The 21,777-nt window shown below is 42.1% G+C and overlaps 1 protein-coding gene across 7 annotated transcripts; it reads right to left on the bottom strand.

Moving 5' to 3' along the window:
* Nucleotides 1-285: 285 nt before the first annotated feature.
* Nucleotides 286-21,734, bottom strand: CHCHD7 (coiled-coil-helix-coiled-coil-helix domain containing 7). Of its 7 annotated transcripts, XR_014882514.1 has the most exons (9): nt 21,474-21,734; nt 19,174-19,247; nt 18,518-18,616; nt 17,471-17,680; nt 13,627-13,697; nt 8,586-8,739; nt 3,471-3,578; nt 1,720-1,885; nt 286-1,267 (listed from the first exon to the last, which is right to left on the bottom strand). XR_014882514.1 is itself a non-coding variant. In XM_085221147.1 (4 exons), exons 2-4 carry the CDS (start codon nt 19,225-19,227, stop codon nt 17,579-17,581), a joined length of 255 nt encoding a protein of 84 aa, XP_085077273.1. In that variant the 5' UTR covers nt 19,228-19,247; nt 21,474-21,733; the 3' UTR covers nt 17,451-17,578. The 7 variants fall into 7 exon arrangements, 1 of the variants encoding a protein (XP_085077273.1); XR_014882513.1 differs by lacking the exon at nt 13,627-13,697; XR_014882515.1 differs by lacking the exons at nt 8,586-8,739; nt 13,627-13,697.
* Between the last annotated feature and the right edge of the window lie 43 nt (nt 21,735-21,777).

Here is a 21,777-nt window from a genome sequence, read left to right as displayed (position 1 = left end):
CCTGAGAGCAAATAGACTGAGACAGCGTCCTTGATATGTAGATGTAGGTGTAAACTGCTTTCAAGCCATCTCATACTCTAGGTTCGCATTTTAGAGATGGGGTTCTGACAAATCAGTTCAGTCTGCTTGCTGACATAAAACTAAGTTCCTTATCTGTTTTAAAATAGAAAACGATGGCCCTATTACCTGTTTGTGCAGCTGGAAGAAATGAATGTTGTCATAGTGATCTAGGCAGCTGGAGTTCACCTGTTACATTTCTGAAAAGAGACTTTCATCATCATAGGCTTGAACAGTAGCAAGAAGTAAACAAGCTTTATTGCAAAACAACACAGGATCTTTATTGCTCAAGTGTTTAGAGTACTAGCACAGGTGTGATGGTTGCTTTGTGTGACTGGAAGATAACACCCTGTCCTGTTGGTGATTTGACCTCCATAAATACCAAGCACATCTAATAAAATAGCATGACAGGTATGTAAAGATGTGTCTTGGTGGTCAAGAGAGACTTTTTCCATGTTCAGGAGTAGGTATGAGGTATGTGCTTGGGTCTTCAGCTACCATATGAACTTAAGATCACAGATGGTTCTCTTCCAGCAAGTTCATGATGCCAAGAAGTGCTCTTTCCTCCTGCACCCAGCAAGGAAATTTCTCACAGAAAGATCTCTGTGAGACCCAAGCAAGAAGGTGGAACACAAAATGGAAAAGCATCTTAGTTGTGACAGTGTCATAGCTGACAACAGCATAGAGCTGCCTGTTGATCACCAGGCAACTTCCACAAAGAGTTCACTGTTTCTATGACTACTGTTTGAAACTCTTAATGCTGGAACCCAGTCACTGCATTAGAACAAAGTTGACTGGGATGGCATAGTTGGCTTGACAGTCATTGATATAATGACTCAAAGACAGTTCAGGATGTGGTGTTGTGTTGCCTGCTGTTACTTTCCCATGTGCAAGTTCATATTCCTGTGGTAGAAAAGATCCTACTATTCACTAATGCTCCAAAGCATGGAGAACACCATTTTCGTTGGTGCTGACTTGATCCTGTGAATGAGACTGAGGAGAAAATAAAACAAAAAGCTAACAGCTGAGAATATAGGCTGTGTTATTACTTATTTTGTAAATTTGGTAATCATTTCCAAGAGCAATACACAGCTGTTTGGAAGCTGGTCTTCACAGTCTGTTCTCATTTTAGGAAGGAACCAAGCAGGTACCTTTTTTCTGGTAGCTTCTGGCAGTTGATCTTTGGAAGACAGCCACGTCTATTGTCCTGCTGCAAGGTAGGACAGGAGACCACTGTCAGCAGATACAGCTAGCAGCAACAACCAAGGTTCTTGCAGAGCAAATTTTGTCTGTTGGCACTTTGTCAGCGCTGTTATATGGGTGGTGAAACCTTGGTGACGGTGCAACTCCATTAGGGTGAGTTTGCATTAAGTGCAAACTAAAAGAAGCTTGCTCAGAAATTAACATGGTGAGATGTGATAGCTGAGGCATCTGTTATGTGTCCAGTCTTCGAAGAGTACTGCCTGGAAGTGGGAAATCCTGGTGGAGAGCTAACAAGGTGGGTCTTCCCTAGATTAATTTTAACAAATACTCTTTGCATTACTTACTGATCTGTCTGTATATTTCTGGCATGTTAATGGTTGTCCCTGAGGCAATGCATCATGTACAGTTAAATTGCACATCTGATTCCAGTTATGCTACAGTTATTGTAAAACAGCATACCTGTGTTTTGGGAAGCTCCTAACTAGCAATTTGGGTGAGAGCCGACAGTTCCAAGTAAAGGCTGCGTATCCAGAAGGAACAAATCTCAGCAGAATTGCCAGGTGAGGTGCTTGAATTATTTCCTTCAGGATATAATGTGATTTCTCTGCTCTGGCATCGAGTCAGCCTGTAACAGGATGAGAGTAAGGCACCAAATTGAAATCTTCTGTGTTACAACTCCCTAAAAAATGAACGCCAAGTTAATTTCACACACACAAGAAATTATAAGTACTAAAAAAACACACTGAGCTTCAGGTAATGCACTGTTTTTCAGCCTGAAGTTTTTCTAAGCTGTACTTGTACTTCTTTGGTATAGATAACGCTGTACAGTTAAGGATTTGCTCCACGTATATGTGAATATGATTACACTTGAACTTAAGGCTAAGATTACCTGCATCTGATACAAGGTTATTCATGTGATTCTGTAGTGACAAGAATAGCATCTGCAAGTCGTGGGGAAAAAAAAGTTGGTTTGTATGATATGCTTGAGTGTTAATTCATACTCAGGTGTGATTTATCTGTAGATTTATTAGTAAATTCTTCCTTAAACAATTAAGATAAGCACTTGTTTGGAAAAAAAAAAAAGAGCAAGATTTACGTAGCTGACTGGAAATTGTGATGTCCTGTGTTTTTAGTATGGCTTACATCTCTGAAGATAGAGACAGTTGCCACATGAGTATGTTGTTCTGTAATACAGAGAGTGAATGTAGCACAAATATTACACACTGTAGTGCAAGTACATTGTAATACTTGTGGTGTGTAATACAAGTGGGAGTGTGAAACGAATACTTGAAGCAAGTAGAGCTTGTGTGTAGAAGCTGCACCATCTGCAGCAACAGTCCTGTCCCATGCTTTCTTGTATGCACACTTCTACTGTATTCCAGAAGATAAAATCACAAGCTTTACCATGAATATTTACACGTTCTCCACCTTAGATGGACCTCTGTATTTTCCTCCTTTTGATAGTGTTCTCTTAATACAAAAAGGAGCACTAGAATTACACGTAGATCAAGGGAACAAGCAAGGAGAGGTGTTCAGGAATCACACCATTCCTTGGCTGAGGATTTTGAAGGAGATGTAACAGAACAATGAGCCATGCTTTTATCAACCACATATGAGCTTTCTTCACAACTTTGAAGTATCTGATTCAGCCACTTTGAAATCCAGGAAATGATCCTGAAGAATCCCACACTTACATTCCCAAGTGTGAACCATTAGAGCTTCTGACTGGACTGACTGAAGAAGATCTGCAGCCACCAGGGCTTCATATACATGCTTTCCGTGTAATCTGCTTTATAAGTTACCCTTCACCACAGGACCAGTTTCTAGATGGTAAACATCTACAAATATTTTTAGATAACATTTTCACACCAATAAAACTACAATCACTAAATTGTAAAACAAATGTAACCTAAACCAATGACTTGAGGTGGCAAAGAGACTCAGAAGGGGCAGTACCTTAAATTATTCCTTGCAGAGACAATTTGAGGGCAGAGAACGCTGAAAGGTTAAGTTTGTTTGTAACCGTGGAATTAGCTGCCTTTCTTTCCCCCCTGGGTAGGAAAGCTTTTACTTCTGGTGGGATGCATTGATAACAACTGCTAATCAGAGGCAGAGTTATCCTCTTACTTTACCCCGCATCTAACTTTCTTTATCCTACATATAAGTTCCTTCAACCAACTGTTCATGGCACTGTGTCAGTAATGACTTACTAGCACTTCAAGATTTCTGGAAATTCCTTGGCTCTCCTCCTGTTACCACTCCCAAGTTGGAATACAAGGAAACTTGGCTGGAAAATATTAACAACCTTTGTGTTTTGTCTGCATAGAGAAAAGAATTGCTATAAATCGACTGCTGTTAGCTTAGATATTTTAAAGAAGATTAGCAAAATGAATTGATTTTTAAATTCCCATAAAGAATAAAATCGTTCCAGAAAATAAATTTTCTTAAAGGAAACAAAAACTTGTAAGTCTACATTCATGTATATTGTGCCTAATTTTAAGATGAAGTTAATAGAATGCTAAATGGTTAACTTCATCAGTCTGGAGACTTCTGGCACTCGTGACTGATGGTTTGAAAATGAATTTGAGGTAGAAATAATAATAAAAAAGGCAAATCATAGTCACAGTCAGTACAGTGTTGATAATACTTGTTTGGCTCTTACAATTTGTATCTGCTGTGATCCAATAAAGATCACAACTCAGCAGTGGCTTCCCACTGAGAGACTTCAAGTATACAGGATTATGTACCACTTAGAGACATACACTGTGCCCTTGCTTTTTTCTACATGTATCTGGATATCTGTGTTTTGCATGTGGTGACATTCTGAATATTACCTCTGCAGGTAAGAATTCCAAGAATCATCAAGTCCAATGTCTACTAAAGCAGACAAATACAGTTTAATGTTGAGGACGTGGGATGTTCAAGGAAAAATATGCGAAAGAATGTCTTTGAATAAATCTCAGATCTGTTCTGCAAACAACATGCTTATCAAAAGATGACTTTGAAGGCTTATGAGAGACAGCAAGCATGGTTAGATGAGCAAACCTGGCTTGGAATTGTGCCATGTCCTTGGACCTTCCTACACAAAAATGTTAATAACAATCACACTTCTTCTAAAAACAAGAACAGAGAGAATTGTGCACTTGTTTGTTTGGATTGATCCTGCCAGGTGAAGAACCTTTGCTGCAATAGCATCGCTACAATGAGAAGTTACACAGTCCCATAACTTTGAATAATCCTTTTTGGCATTGTTTTTCTCTGCCCTCCAGGACTGAGAGTTTAGCCAGCAAAGTGCAGCCAGGGGCTTGCTGGAGGATTTTGTCTCAGAAGACACCAGCAGTGAAGATGAGAAAAATCTATTGGGTAAGGGTGAAGAGAGGCTGAGATACTGCTGCTGCTACCCATGTGGGAGTGAGGAGAGCTGAAAATGGGCTTCGCTTGAGGATGGAGCCAGTCCCCCAGAATATACTAAACTATATAACAGAGGCCAAAGTAAACAACATCCAGCAAAAAGTATTTGCAAATGTAGATAAAGCTTAGCTTTTCCCTCTGCATGTAGTAGATTCTGTCCTCTTGAGAGCGATCCACTGAGGGTAATCGCGATGATATTTTCTTCAGGTAGTGAGGGAACCATCACTGGTTGGGCTAAGCAGTACAGATCTGCACCACAGCAGGTGGAGAAGGAAACACATACTGTATATTGTCAAAATTCACAACACTGACTCGGAGATGATCTTTTCTCAGTGTTTGCTTGCTTGTCAGCAGGGCAGCTGCTGATAATGCTGCTGAGAACAGGCTTACACTTTTCTTCTGGCATCTGGACAAAGAAGGTATCAACACTGAAAGGAAGAGTCTAAGAGGCACTTGGACTGCATTAGTTAAAACTACTGTGGTAAACTGGGGCTGGTTTGTATCTCTCAATCTCTCACAAAGTCTGTTTACAAAGGACACTAAGACTTGTCACATCACGGCAATGGGTTCTCTATGCTCTTTTTCTGACAGCTGATTGGACATGTGCAGTCCTTATGAGAAGCAGAGGTTGGTAAGGTTTTCCATATGGCTTGTAGTTGTTTTTCTCCTCTCTTTCTCTACTATCAGCAACCTGGAAAACAGCCATTTGAAACTTCAAGATTACAGAACACTCTTCTAGATGTGACCTCTTCTGGAAGACAGTCTCTCGGGTTAGAAATATTCTATTACTTTCCATGTTACCAACTGGAAAACAGTGAAACATCCTTGAGCAGTATTTTTCTAGACATGCCAGTGAGAAGTCCCCTGTATGGGCAACTTGGCACAAGGAACCATTTATTAAACAAGATCTCAAAACAGATGGTTGAAGTCACAGCAAAATCTGTGCAGATGAAAGCAGCAAGCCTGAATTGCAATGACTCTAAATAGGATGGGAGGGGAATTCTCCTAGCTGCAGAACATTTTCTTGCTGGTCAGCCTTGACAACTCACCATTGCTTGAAGAAGCAGAGCCAATCTATCACTTTTAGCACTTCAGCAGGTGATTAACCAGCAGCTGAGTCATCCCTGGCCAGGGCTAGCACATCCCAAACCAGGGGAGGGGTGGATTGCTGGGGAAAGGAAGCACAACAAATCTTCCTCTGCTAATTCATGCCATCTGGAAGTGACAGCCTGTGGGCCTGCAGCTTTATTTGCAAAATATTGTTTACAATTTTTATTACAAGGACTATAGGGAATAAGACTTAATTATATTTAACAGTTCATCATCATTACACAAACTGTTGTTCAGCATTCAGCTTCAGAAAACAGGAAGCAATACTCATAAGATTGGTTTCTCAGGTTTTTTTTTCTTTTTTTCCAGACTATTGTTGGTAAGATGTCAAACAATTAGATGGGAAAACTGGAATGGAACCCAGTGTCATGCAGTTGGAGTCTTTTGGTGTGAGAGGGCTTTTTGGTGAGCCACAAAGGATATGAGCTGTTGCAGTCTTGACTCATCAATTTTGCTGGTGATAATCCAAGCTTGTTTGGGAGGTCTCTTGGCGCAAGAGTTTGTAATAGAAGGGCAACAAACACAGATGATCCACTGCAAGCAGACACTGTGCGGTGCCTGCAGCTCACGTGTTCCAGCACTTGCACAATCACTTTAAGTGCAAAATTACATAAAACCAGCATTAACCCTACTAGAACTGGTCGTCTTAAGCTGCAGGGTTAGCCGTTCTAATCAAGTGAAGGAGCCCACAAGTGTGAGAAGCAGCATATGCCTGAAGGTGCGTCTATACAAAGGCAAAAGGATTGGTGAAGGGGGCAGGATCTCTACAATTTGGCAACAGGAAGCTGTTCAATAGCTCAGCTGTCTAATTTAGCTCTCAGTACAACACTTTGGTTCCAGATCTCAGCTGCAATTTTATATATATTTAAATGTATATATCATTATCAACTAATGTAAAAGTAAGTTCCTTTCCTTGCAGTACAACCAATAATCAAATACAAAATGCTGCAAGATGAATGTACATAGCGGATTATTCATTAACCCACAGTGCAAGAAAGCCAAATTCACAACGTAACACTTTAGAACACTTGGTTACAGTCAAAACATGTCTTGAAAAATCACTTTGATCTATTGTTTCCACTGTAAGGGACCATCCATTGCAGTTCCACCCTGACATGGGGCTGAGCTGAATTTCTGCCATAAGGACTGGGGTGAGCAAGTGGACAAGTTTCTTTTCTCAAAGGAAAGACAGACTGCAGTTCATCCTCAGAACAAGGGAATTGATGAGAATGAGGCTCCAGGGTTCTGTAAGGGTGCCTGAATGGAGGCAAGATAGTCCCACAGTCGTTCCTTTTTGCCTCTGCTTCCCTAGACAGGAGGAAGAGCTGGGAACTGAGTATGTGATGCAGGTTCTGGAGGAAGCTACATGAAAGCATATAAACATCAGGAGTGTGATATCAACAGGTGAATATAAGGATATGAGAGATCAAACAGCTGTGCATCTCCATACTACAACCACAGCCTGAGATACGCTAAGAGCCCAACACTCATAGGAAAGAAACAATTGCCTAAGAGCACAGCTTTCCATTCTGAGAACCTAATCTGAAGTGCAGCACGTGTGCCTGGAGCTACAAATTCAAAAATCAGTGGCAGCACTGGGGATGCTCCAGGCCTACAAAGAACAGGGCACAGCCTGCACCTTCCCTGTCCACATGCAACAGCTGTGACTGAGACACTGTGACAAGTCTCCATCTGCAGACTTGGGAGCTCTAATACCTTAAGAGCAAGAGAAGTTGTGTTATTCAAAAAAGTGAAGGAGCTTTGGCCTAGATATGCTTTTTTTTTTTTTTAAATAAACTAAAGAATTCTGATTTTAGAGTGGCAATAACATTGTTTTCTGGAAGATTTTTTTTTTTTAAGATAATATTTAATAAAAACAAAATTTTAAAATAAGATATACCATTGTAAAGTCTGCAAATACTCTCAAGCTATTCTATTTTTCCATTCAGTATCCTGTTGGCTTGAATTATCCTTATAAATGATACTAAGCTTAATAACCATCCAAATAGTTTAAACAGGTCTCAAAGAAGAGGGGAAAAAATGCTTCATCTTGAGAACTGAAATGTGATTGCCTTGACAGAGAGGAAACCAGCACACAATCATATGCATTCACTGAACACTGACAAATAAGCGTCTTGAGGGTCTGGTTTTTATAGTACCTGAGGAAGAAGAGTACCCATTATGTAAGCTGCCTGTCAGGAATAGAAAGTTACTACTTTGGTTTCCTATTAGTATCTCTTCTGAATCAAGAAGTACTGCAGCTGTGCTGGAGGGCCAGAGGTGGACGTTTTCACTTAATGGCAAAGCTGACCATTAGAGGCAGAATCATCAAGGCTGGAAAAGACCTCTAAAGATGATCTAGTCTGCTAGCACAATACATTAGAATAGATTACAAGAACAGAGATGCCTTCCAATAAATCCATTACAGATATGATGATTGAGATGTCTCTGTTGGGATACAATAGCGGTAATGCTGCTAGAAGAAATGAAAATTAAAATACAAACACAATTTAAAGAACAGTGAGGTAGCATTTTAATTTATTTTGAAATGCCCAATTCCACACAAAGCCCAGTGCAGGAAGCCTGGAGCCACCCCCCCATCCCTCCCCAACATATCCTCTCTGGGTGGGAAACCCCAAGGCCACAGCTCTGCTCCTGCCCCCAGCACACAGTGTGAACACAGGTCACTCAATAAGTAACCAATTGTACCACGCTAATAAAAATACACTTCTTGGCAAAGCATTTGATTTGGCTCCATCTCACTTGATGAAGAGTGCTTTATTAAATTAGGTCAATTCGCTTACCTGAAGTTTGCTGAAACTGTTCTTGCAATACCACATGTTGAGCATCCTTCTAAAGGCTCACAGAAGAACACCTGCAAGCTGCCTACGTCAGAAGCATCAATCCCTGACTGAACAGCAGGTTCTGTTCCTCTCTCCCAGCAATGTGAATGCTGAGCTGCAGATATATCACAAGGAAATACATATGCATAAAATTCTCCCTGCAAGTGAACACCTTATCTATACCTAATAGAGGATTGCAAAGAAAACCATAAATGAAGACATTGTAACATTTTCAGTTAGCAAATTACTCTGATTTTAGAAAGCAATGTCTGCTTGCCACCATATACATATGCCAAGTTCATAGAATCACAAGGTTGGAAAGGACCTACAAGACCATCTAGTCCAACTGTCCTCCCATTACCACTGCTACCACAAGCACTAAGCCATATCTCACAGCTCCACATCCAGGTGTCTCTTGAACACTGCCAGGGACAGCGACTCCACCACCTCCCTGGGCAGGCCATTCCAGTGCCTGACCACTCTCTGAGAGAAAAAGTTCTTCCTCACGTCTAACCTAAACCTCCTCTGGTACAACTTGTGGCCATTTCCTCAAGTCCTGTTCGTTGGCTGGGAGAAGAGGCCAAACCCCTCTTCATCACAACCTCCCTTCAGGAAGTTGTAGAGTGCAACGAGCCTCCTCTTCTCCAGACTGAACAATCCCAGCTCCCTCAGCCACTCCATATAAGACTAGCAGAAAGTGCCCTCACCAGCACATGGGAACAACCAGCCTGCATTTCCAGACCAGCACAAACCTGTACCATTTAGGTCAAAGAGAATTGCTGTGCCCAAAACAGGGATCACCTGCGGATACCCACAGCTGGCTTCACAACAGCTTGTCCAGGAGCCTGATCTCCTGTGGCTGCCAATTAGGGAAGACAGAGAGATACTGATGCCCCACTAGCTCCTGGCTGGGGATTTCCCCCCCACAACAGATCAAAGGAGCACATTGTGAACTCCTCGTCCCACAGAAGCCCTAAAAGAGCTGAGGTGTTAAGGTATTTATTAACATATTTGATTCTCAGGGTTTTGAGCATTAAAATTTAGGGGGCAGAAAGCTGAAAAATACTTCTAGTGTATGGGTAGATGAACAGCGACTAACTGACTGGCAGCAACGAGGGGTTGAGAGACAGCTGCTGAAGGCCATCACTGCAGATTCTGGCATCACCTAATACCCTGAAAGAAGGAAATTAATGTCCTCCCTCTCATTCCCACATCAGCAGACCTCATAGGCATTTCCCTGGACTGGACCAGCGACAAGCTTACTCTGTAAACACTCATCCCATTTGCACTGCCAGTATGAAAGGATGCAGTGCAACATCATCCTCTGGGCACTTCTGATGCTTCAGATATTAGGAAAAAATTCTCCTCAAATTCTCATCAAATGAGTGGTAAGGCACTGGAATGGGCTGCCCAAGGATGCAGGACGAGTCACTATTGCTGGAGGCTTTCAAGAAGTGCATAGATGTAACACTGAAGGATATGGTTAGTGGGCATGGTATCAGCAGTGAGTTGATGGTTGGACTAGATGACCTTGGATGTCTTTTCCAACCTTAATGATTATGATTCAAAGCATTGGGCACTCACAGGCTCCAGCTGTCTACAGATAACCAATAAGCATGCATGCCCTTAGGAATCTACAGTCTAAATTTAAAGAGTCAAAACACTTCCATTCTGCACAGGAGTAGCCAGCCCAGAATCGTACACTAACCATCATCTTGAATCTACCGAAGGAGCTGCTTTTGCCTATCAAGTAGAAGAGAACTAAAACACAGCATTTTTTGGAGCCAGTAGAGTCTGTTTGAACCCATCAGCCACCAGGAAACTTAGAGCTGAAGTACTGAAGGCTGACACAGCAGGAAATGGCAATTTCACAAAGCACACTACCTAAAGGTCTGCCCCTTTACCCCTTCACTACTTTCCATGCATTGAAGCAAACACTGTGTTACTAGAATACTCCAGTGCAGCAACTTGGTTCAATTCCACTCCACTGGCACAGGTTGCCCAGCGAGGCAGCAGAAGCCCCATCCCTGGGGACATGCAAGGTTAGGCTGGATTGGGATCTGAGCAACCTGATGCAGTGTAGGTGTCCCTACTCACTGCAAGGGAGTTGACCAGATGACCTTTAGAGATCCCTTCCAACTCAAACAATTGTATAATTCCATGATCTAAATCAGCAGAAGATAGCAGAGTTCCTGCCACCCAAGTTCTCATGTGCAGCCTTGTCCATCACTTAAGCAGTTACACACAGCCGAGAGCTGCTCAGTAGTCCACACTGCAAGGAATTCTTTCACAGGCTTATGATCATTCATAAGCTTGAGATATCGACCTATTTCTACTATTAGTCTAATATCATCTTACAAGTGTTATTTCCTTTCAGGACATTTAGTATTTCTTCTCTATCTTGAGCATAAGCTTTCTTGTTTGTCATTAAGGACCTGCTTATTTACTTTGAAATTATGATCTATTTTGGAACTCTGAAGCGTAATTATGTTTTCAATTTACATCTCACTGATGTAACATGGCTTACAGTTATCTGCACATGTAACACTGATATTTGATAGACAATAGTTCAATTTTAAGTATGTGCAACAAAAATCTGATCCTTGACCCACAAGGTTCTGAACTACATAGTTCGGAGGGCTTTCATTTCTTGAACATGAATGTTGGGTGATGTTTAACTGCTTCTACTGAAAAGCAGTTAAAATGTTTTTGTATTCTTCACTTCTAGTAAGAATAAATAGAGCATTGAATTTTGTTATTGATTGGTTGCCTACTTTCTAGTTTAAACTGCTGATCCATAGCATGCACAGAATTGTGTTTTGCAATAATTGAGAGCCATTAATCTTATTTTACAGGACAATGGATGACATCAATATTCCCTGGCACACGGAGCAAGATATTGTGCCAAGGAAGTGCTACACGAAGCATTAAGAAAATAGAATACCATCATCATCCTTGAAGGTACTGAAGTACAGGAATTTAACAGCACTCTCCAAAAATAAAGGTGGAATTGAAAAGTCTTCAAGAAAAAAAAAAATACGAAATATAGTGGAGAAGGTGTAAGTTAAAAATATTAAGTGTTGAGATACAAAACATAGGTAGTAAAAGATGCAGATATTTCTGTGCCACTGAGGCTGCTAGAAACAAGAGTCTCTTCACTAAAAGTTTTTTTTTTTACTGTGTAATGTCATTTCTTCTAAAAGAGAAGGAACTGTGGTAGTGCTCATAAAATGGTAAAAACATTTTACAGATAAAACACAAATTTGTCATCAACTGAAAGCATTTGTTTTAGTAGTAGCTTCAGGAGGTGGACCATAGCTTGTATGCATTGAACTAACTCAAATGAAATAAAAGGAGGCAACATGTTTTTCATACTGAAACCAAGACTAATTACTTGAAAAGTATCAAATATTGAGCAATTAGAGATTTTCATTCTTGTTTCAAGTCTGCAAGCTGCCAATGCACTTAACTGTCAGGAAATGTTTCCAGTGTACAGCTGCTTATCTAAGTAAGGAAAGCAGTAGTCCAAGGGTAGCAGCACTTCAATGTGCAAAGCAATGGCAAAATCTAATTCACCAAGTAGGTCTGAGTTTCAAGTAAATAGCAGATTGTAGAATTCCTGAAATAGATTAAATGGATTAGGATTGGGGCTTCAGATGGAATCTGCTCAAATTGTACACGACATACCTCACCCAGCCCTGAAATAGGCACTGCGAATACAAGTAATCTTTTACAGGCAGTAATGACCTAGCAGTAAATTGGAAGTCAACTTGGCAGAAGTGGAAAACTGTATATAAAGAAATAAAGAAAACAATTCTAAAAATTAATTTTTAAAAGGATGTTTTTAGAAAACAATAGCTGTATGCCTAACTCCAGTGACTACGAATATTTTATTCACTCTAAAAACCACGACCAAAAGAAACCCATCTTATTTATGGAAGACTCACGCTACTCCAACTTCTTTGGTTTTGTAAAATAATGTATAATAAATTGCAATGACTCCCACAGACAGCATAAGGAGAAAGTGTTCCGACTCTATGACCCTTGCGAGTCCCTCTCAGTTCAGGATAGTCTATGTTTCTATGACCGAATGACCTCACATCCCTTCAGAAGACATTTTCTAGGGAAGGAACTGTTAATAACAACTAGGTCAGCCACTGTGTTACTTCAGGATCTGAAAGACACAAGTATCTGTTGTGGTTCTCAGCCTCAGAAGTTTCAGTATTATTTGTTTCTGCAGTGCCACAGCTGCGTGCAGCATTCTACAGACTGCTGCAGAAGGAGCTGACAGCCCAAATTAAACAACGCACCACCATAAAACAAATTAGACTCAAAAAGCACTTGAAGAGCTACCAGAACTTCTAAAAAACCTGACATTTTCACTGCTAACTAAAAAGCTGTTCAGTTAGCATTTCATATAGATAGACATCCCATCTTGGAGTCTGCTGCTGGAGGAAGACTTTCTTTTTAATCCCTGGATGCAAGTTATGGAAGCATGTTTTGGGACTGAAGGGGAAGCTAGTTTTGTAAGAAACAGATAAGCAGGAAAGATGTTCCAGGCAGAGTTAACAGAAATCAGTTGTGAAAGCGAAGACTGGCAAAAGGCAGTCAAGGAAGAAACTGCCATAGAATGATACCTCCACAACAAACTCAACACCACGTACACAGATGTTGATCCTGAAGTTACAAGACAAGCTAAGCAGCAAATCAAGTAATAAAAAGCAAGAAAGCAAGATATAAGTTAGGAGATGAAATAATATTGTACCTGAGGAAAAATCCAAGAACTGAAGTCATAGAAAAATGGGAGTCTAAGGGCAGGATTTGCACTAGTGCAAGGAAAAAGGCTGACATTATTCAATGAGATGCTAAAGGGGAAGGCAGGCTAATTTTAAGAGTTTTAGGTTAGCTGCATTTAGTTCAGCATCAAGTATCAAGTGGGAAGTAATCGTGTGATTTAAAAAACTTAAAAAAAAAAAAAAAACAGGTGTTTTAAAGACTTCACCTGTATTGAAGGTGTTAGAACAGCAGTTGCTCACAAAAGGATTTGGACAAAGAAGGCACCAAGACAGAACCCTAAAGGATGGAGAGAGAATTTATTCAAAATCTGATGAGTCTTAGTTATCTATAGAGACAGATAAAAACATATTGAAGCTTTAACAGTCCATTGCATTTAGTGGATATAAATGTAGTACTTCTGCAGTTTTCTATCCAATAGGTAGCAATAACAATTAAAAAATATCTGAAGTAGTCAGATCTATTACTTTTCATACTTAACTAGTCAGAGAACACCACGAACACCCAGAGTTGCAGCACATGCAACAACCTGCCTATCAAAGCTTCACCTACTGAACCCAAAGAGGTTTTCAGGACTCTGGAGCTAAGTGACTAACACCTACAGGAGCACTAAGTCATACCCACCATGGGAGCAGAAAGCATACAGCAGTCTTGCACTGTAGGATTACAGGAACCACAAGATAGTAAAAGAAAGACACATCTGGACATTCACCTGGGCCTGGCAGAAAGCCCAGAGCTACTGCTGGTTCAGTGCTCAGCTCTGAGCAAGAGACCTCAGTGGAAAAAAGATACTCTGGAGGACCATACTTGAAGGCTTCTCAGGCTACACATAAGCTTCCTATCTCCAGCATTCGAGATTCTCACCTTCCTCTTCTCTTTATAGTATAGAGGCAACATCCAGCCTTCCCTTTTCCTGAATGAATTTCATGTTTTAAATCTGTGGAAGAGGCTTAAAACAAAAAAACCTAGGAAGACAGCAGTGGTTAGCAATGTTGTTTTCATGAAGTCTCTGTTGTACAACAGCACCATCCAGCTGTCAAACAAAAAAATGAAACAGTTCACCACCACAATCCAGATTTAGTTTTGTACCACAAAACACTAAGAGTTAAAACTAGTAAACGAAACCCATAAAAAGTCTTCTCCTTCCCAAATGAACTGCATTGGTCCTTTATGTTTTGTTCCTGTGTTAGTGCAGAAGATTGTGTGCTTGCTTTAGTGAAGCAAGGAGTCCAACCCAATTTATTTCTGCTCACTAAGCCTGGCAGTCTACAACTTACCTCAGTGCTTGATGTGCAGAGTATCCACTCTCAGACACAAAGAAAAGACCATTACCTTTGGCTCACAACCAAAGACAGTTAACCACACTACAAAAATTAACCAAAAAAATTGTTCCATAAATAACAGCTTATGTTTTTGCTGTCGTAATTTACTGCTCCACAGCTTCAGAAGTGAAACTAGGAACAATAACCTGAAGTGAATGGAAGAAAACAAAAGACTCAAACTTCAGTAATGGATTACATTATGACAGAACTTCTTGCTTCCCCAGATTTGTTCTAAAAAGAAGTTTAATAAAGCACATGCAATACACAACTGAATAAGCAACATCCCTCACAACAGATAACTGTTACCTGAATGAAATCTTAATGTCACTGCTTACATTGCTGCCACTTCTTCATCAAAAAAGGTCAGGCTTGCCATAAGGCCTGAAACGAACTTACCTTGTATGTCCACTGATGATCAGGAAGCCTAACACTAGAGAATTGCTCATGCATTACACATGCCTTAAGCTTGCCCCGCAATCCCGTATTTTTGCATTGTGAAATAGCTCCAGCAGGGAATACATCTCTTCCTCTAACTTTCTGAATTCAAGTCCTAGTTCTTTAGACACAGTATAGCTGCTACCTCGAACTGCCACATGTCAACCATCCTTTAAGCGAAGGAAAAGAGCAGAAATTTCCCCAGGAAACATTAGCAGGAAAAAAGTGGAAATGCAAAAACCCACTAGGAGTATGGCTATTCTTACACTCACATCTGAAAGAAAAATTCAGGGTAAGTGAGACAGCTTTAACTTGAAATCTGTTTTCTTTCATGAGTTAAGTGCAAGTCCAGAACCGGAGTGCAGCAAGAAGAAAACAGCAAGCACTAGAATAGTAACTAAAGCCATAGGAGCAAAGACACCATGCCTAAAGATGCAGCAAAGGCGCCAAATGACAAACTTGTGCCAAGTGGGAGAGAAGGTGAGCTCAGACAAGCAAAGCAGCAAGACTAGAAAAGTCTAGAGATGCAATAAAAGACGACAGCCAGCTAGCCAAAACTCAGAGAGCAGGATTAAATAAAGGCATGGCCACTGAGGAAGTAGCACCATTAAGCCTAACTAACAAAAGCAAGGAATTCTCCACTCAGATGGAGAACACAGGATCTTCAGGAAGAAGAGCTGTATCAGAAAGTCACTGCAGAACTAGATCATTAGAGCAGAGAAGAACAAAGTTACTAGAAAAATGTTGGAATTGGAACAGGCTAAAAATGTTCAAACTATTAAACAGAGGAATTTGTGCCAAACTGGAAAAACTCCTAAATAGGAGGGTATTGAAACAATTTAGAAGTGGTGGGCAAGGTAGAGCTTTCAAATCTAGTATGGAAGCTTCTCTTCTGCTCCAAATAAAAACACAATCACTGACAGCAAAGTTTGAATTTTAAGTAGAGACAAAATAATCCAAAATAAAGAATCTCATGATCTTCACTGAAGAAGGTCTACTTCCCTTGCCAGGAACACACAAGAGAACTTATGACATGGTTTGGAGGCCAGACAGCTATTCTCAGAGAACTGCGCACTCAAGAGGCATAGAGTTACACTCTTTCCAGTAACAAAAAGGGCACGATCAACCCGCTTCAAAAACTCAGGTATAAAAGGAGAGCAGCCAGAAAGACAGGAGGAAAAGTAGATCCCATTAGTTACTAGTCGGTCAAATGGCAAGGGGGAAGGTGAAAATAGCATAAAACTGCTGCTAACATGGAAATAGGCCTTGAGTGGAAAGCAATGAGACAAGCCAGACAGAGGGAAAAACAGGAAGCTATGAAGTCTTTCCAAAACAGTCTAAATAGAGAGACAACACTTTTACACCATCCTCCAAGAGGTCAGCCAGAGTTCTGCCAACTTAATCGCAGTATGTCTTAAAAGGTTTTCACATGGAACTTGAGCTCATGACAGTGGTTTTTCCATTTTACCACAGGGTGCGATTTTTTTTCTTTAAGCCAGGACATCAGAAAATACTGAAGGTAAAGAAAACAAGTGTTTCTAGACAGCAATCTGATTACACTTAGTAGTTGCCCAGTTTAGATAAGGAATCAGTCTTACTTAAGACTGGAGTAGCCTATTCAAACCGAGCTTTGTAGTCTTGTATGAGTAAGCATTTCCAAACCCCGGGCTTCAGCTGTCCAGAGTCTTAGATAGATGTACTATAGTTAAACCTGCTATGTCACTCCAAGTGCATGTTTACATGCCTACAAAGTCCCCAACCCCCTCCAACAGCCAAGTATCTATTTACTATCCACCAAAGGTACTATTCAGCTGAGACGAGTTCAGTTCCATCTTCACCAACCTCTCTAACCTTGTACCAAGCAAAGCCTGCACATCTGATTTATAGCAACCTTCTGCTCACACCAATGAAGAGCTGTAAGCTTACTGACGGCTTGTTGGATTTGGGATTTTAGTTCATGAATAGTGTTATTTAAAGAAGGGACACTGAAAACAACTCATGAAAACCGGACTACCCACGATAAGCTTAGAATATTAGTCAGAATGCTACATACAAGAGATTTTGCACATACTAGTCCTTTACTAGTTAGAACTTAGAATTGCAAATTTCAGGAGCCTTTAGCATTTTACAGCATTTAGCACTTCACAGCATGTTAGCTTCTACTTCCAAGGTGTCTGGACAAGCTGTGTTGGTACCCATGTCTTCTAGTGAGACACCAAACACCAGCGAGGAAGAGTACAAATAGAACTAGTCCTATCTTAGAAAGCTCACACACTTCAAAACTTAGGAGCTTACTTTAATCCAAGATATGGCAACAGTGAAGTCCAGTTTACAAGAGGGCAACCTGCTGCTGACAAGTCTTCGTATGTACAGTGAAAACAGTAAAACAATGCAAGTTTGTAGTCAGTATGGCTTCTCTACTGATTCCAAGATTTTCTTTCTCTCTTCTGCTGAGGGCATCTCCGGTTTCACACCATTTCTTTTCCTTTGCATCATAATGTCATGCTGAAAATAGAAGAAAGCAAGCATGAGAACACAGATTTCTCAAAAGTCTCTGCCCCTGACTCCCGCTGAATAAGATCCTTCAACAGAATTACACTTATATACAAGGAGCCAGACACTCTAGATCTGATTAGCTGACAACTAAACGTACTAGTATTTAACTGAAGCTATCTGACAGCTCACCTTGCAGCTTCATATTACAGCATTCCCATGACACAGACGACTATGCAACTGTCTGTAAACAGGTTTTTTTTTTTTTTTGAAGTTTATACAAGTATTTAAAGGCATAAACTGAAAGACTATTACAGTGGCATAAGGACCAAAGATAGCAGAGAACAGTTGAACTGCATGGGATCGTATCACCCATACCCATGTGCACAGAAGTGCCCAGTTCCTCAAGATCCTTTCCCACCACAATACAGGAAAAAAAATAAAAAATCACCACCAAACAGTGAACTCTTCCTGAGCGTTATCTTAGGTTGAAGCAAAGATGAGCCAAAGCAACAAAAACATATCAACTTGTCTTACCTCTTTCTTTACTTACTTTACTTGTCTTACTTTCTTTACGTGCATTTAAAACAACTTACTGACAAAAATGTCTGACTAACTTAGAGGGAAATACACTGCAAGAACATTGACTCTCAATTTCAGCAGGTAAGTTTAAGTCTTCCACCAGCACATACTAAGTATTTAGGAATCTAGCACCTTCATGTGAACATAAGAACAGCAGTAGCAAGCGCTACAGTCCAAAGAGTTCAGAAAACAGTCAGAAATACACTTAAAACAAGATAAGGAGTAAAAATTAGAAAAAATCTATGGTGCTTAAGGAAACCTGCTTACCCAAAATTTTCTGCAGTTTTTGTACTTCAAAAAATAATCAGTACACATATCCTTTTTATAGTTGTTGTCATCCATACATTTTCTAGAGGCATCTGTTTCCTTTAATAGGAAAAACAAGCTTCAGAGCTGAGAGAAGTTACTGTACTCAGTGTCTAAAAATTCTAACAAGCCTCAGAGTATCTACAAAGATAGGAGACAGCTTCTCAGATAAATGAACTATATCAAAGGGAACATCTACCAAAACAGATAATCAGTAATCCTCAAGCCATTACTTCATTTGGAGGTTGTAACAAACATAGTATTCCTTAAATAGTAAGAAGAAAGTCCACAAAATAGTTGTTTACAGAGATCCATGGTATAACCCATAGAAGATATTAAGATTATCCATCAAGCTTGTCTAACTGGGATTTCAGACTGGTTTTAAGGACAGAACAATAAAGCAGTAAGTTGTATTACTCCCATTTGTAAGTAACTACAGACTTATTTCATATGTACTTTACTATGCGTGTTTTTCAGCCCTTCCCACTTTCATGCTCTAAGAAATATTCAGTGCAAGCTACTGATGCAGCAGTGCTCCCAATAACGCAATTTCTAGAGGAATTATTTTTGCATTTTCACCTAGAAACATACAAACAGAAATCCCAATTTGATCTTACCGCTATGCAAGGATTTCTGTCATGATCTCTAAGCTGCTGTGCATACTTGGGCATTCTAGACACTCGTACCCTGGCTAGAAACAGAAAAGAAATGAGTTAAGTATCAGCTTTTAACAGTGATAGAGTAACTAAGTTTGAACTTCAGCATCTAAAAAAGGACTTCAGTAGTGCACACAAAGAGGTTTTGTGGGTTGGTTTCTTCTTACAGGTTTTTTTGTTTGTATTTTTAAGTAAGGTTCTTTTGTGAAATTCCAAAGCACCAACAAGATAGCTCAGGCAAGTTTAGCCTATCACCACGGCTGCTTGCACCTAGGTAAGTTCCATCAGAATGACTGAAGGGAGTCACTCTTCTACTAGACTACCACACTGAGAAAGCAAACCTCCGGGAGAAACAGTTTTGTGGTAACTCTTCAAACCAATACACTTTAAAAACCTCAGCAAATACAGCAGGGGAACAGACTTGTCCCTGCTCCTTAGCTGGATCATCACGCATACCCACATGCACAGAAGTGCCCAGCCTCCTGCTGCACCAGACAATTACCAAAGAAATTACTCCATTGTAAGGAAGACCAGATTTCCCTATGCCATACAGGTCAGCTTGAACCACATTTTTCAGCCATTCACTAGTTTGACACAGGCTCTAGGAACTGTAAGCTGAAGATATTTCAGTGCCAATAACCTACAGTAATCCAAGATGAGGACATCAAGAAGAGCAGCAGACCCTCACTTCCCTTACTGCTCCCTACACACTGCCTCCAGCACAAGTGTGGCTATGCAAGTATTTGTTCCAGATAGAACAGTTCTAAGCAGAAATACAAACTAACTTGATCAAATGCTTACTTGAGCCAGTGCAAGCAGAAATACAAAAGGAAAAAACAGGAAGAAACACCTTTGCAAAAAAACTGAGGTACAGATATCCTTATTCTACCTTATTTAGCCTAGAGACGCTACTGCAGTTCGAGCCTAAGCTTCTTTCTGTTCACATTGGTGACTGAGAAGCACAGGTCTACAGAGAAAATCCACTTCTGCTTGATATCAATTAAAAAAAAAAAACCACCACAAAACAAAACCAACAAACCAAACACTCTCATGAACTCATGTAGTATTTTAGATGAAAGTTCTTACTTGGTGAAGAAGGAAACTATTCCATGTGAGCAAGCCTTAGGTTTCCATCCCCTGTGAAACTATATTCACAAGGTACTTGAATTATTTCCTGTACTCCACATGGCAGTGTTGCTGTTTTAGAAAACAGCATCAGGAGCAGCTTCAGCTTTCCCTAAAGAACTGCCCAAGGTTTGAGGTGCCTTAACAAGCTAGGCAAACGCTAACTTTTGTGAATGCAAAAGGATTCGGGTGAGAAACTTCTGACTGAGATAGAACTGCACACATGTAGAACAGCAGCATCATCCCACTGTGAGCATTACCAAAGCAAGTACGTCCGAAAGTGTTTGGAGCCAGACTGACTTCAGCTTAGAATTCCTCTGAAGAGTAACTGTTAGCCCCAGACACATCAACATCACCGCTCGCTACCCAGACCGCTGTCACCACGTTCGATTTGACCACGCCGCAGGAGTTCATCCCCGCACGGGGCAGAGGAGCGCACCGTAACCCACTTCACAAGCACTCAGGTCGGGCTCCCCGCACGTACGCCTCTCCCCCTCTCCAAAGCGCTCTCAGCCGAGAAGGGCAGGCGGGTCACGCCGGAACGCCGCCTCTGCCCGAAGCGGCAGCCGGGCAGGAAGCCGCCCCACACCGCCATCCTCTGCTATACGCGGGCTGCGGCTCCGAGCACAGCCACCGCCAGCAGCTCCTGCGCCGGGCTCTTACGTTCTAGCACACCGGTAGTCACGAGCCACGGCAGGCAGAAAGCCACTTGTCGCCGGCGCTCCTCAACCCTGAGGGTGTCACAGCCCATAACCCACCGGCGTATTTCCCCACGGGCTCCGCGCTGTTTACTTAAACGCACGCAGAGCAGCTGTTAAGCCGCCAGCCGCGGAGCGAAGCTCGCACGCAAAGCCCGCAGCCCTTACCGCTGTAACAACGGGCGGGAGGCTACGGGGAGCCGCAGGGCCGAGGGCGCGGGCGGCGGCGGGGCCCGAACGGCGGCAGGGCTGCAGGGCCGCAGCGCGGCGCCCCGCTACCCCCGCCTCGCGGGCAGCCCCAGCCCCACCTGCCGCCGGAGCGCCGCGCCCGGCCCCGCCGCTGCCCGTCCGGCCCCGGCACCGCTCGGCCGTCGCCCGCGGAAACGAGCGAGCCCCCGAGGACGGGCGGCGGGCGCCCGGCCCGCCGGCGGCACTCACCTCCGTCCCCGGCCGCGTCCGCGGGAGCCCGAGGCGGGAGGGGGACAGCCCCGTCTCCAATTCGAAAGACGTCAGCGGCTCGGGCAGAGCGCTTAAGTACGGGCGCAGCCTACCCCGCTCCCGGCCTCGCGGCTCCCCCCGGCCCAGCGCCGCCGCCGCCCACGCCCCGGCGGCGCTGAGTGGCGGGGTCGAGCGGCCAATGGCGGCGGCGGCGGGCCCGCCCCGGTCTTGAGCGGCGCCTCCTTCCACCAACGGGGCGGGCGGCGCGGGCCGCAGGCGCCGGCGGCGGGGCGCGGCCGCGGCG

The sequence above is a fragment of the Meleagris gallopavo genome, chromosome 3, assembly GCF_905368555.1.
Source record: "Meleagris gallopavo chromosome 3, MGAL_WU_HG_1.1, whole genome shotgun sequence".
NCBI classification, from domain to species: domain Eukaryota; kingdom Metazoa; phylum Chordata; class Aves; order Galliformes; family Phasianidae; genus Meleagris; species Meleagris gallopavo.
The sequence above is the reverse complement of the archived record's forward strand: the minus strand, read 5'-3'. Positions and strand labels throughout refer to the sequence as shown.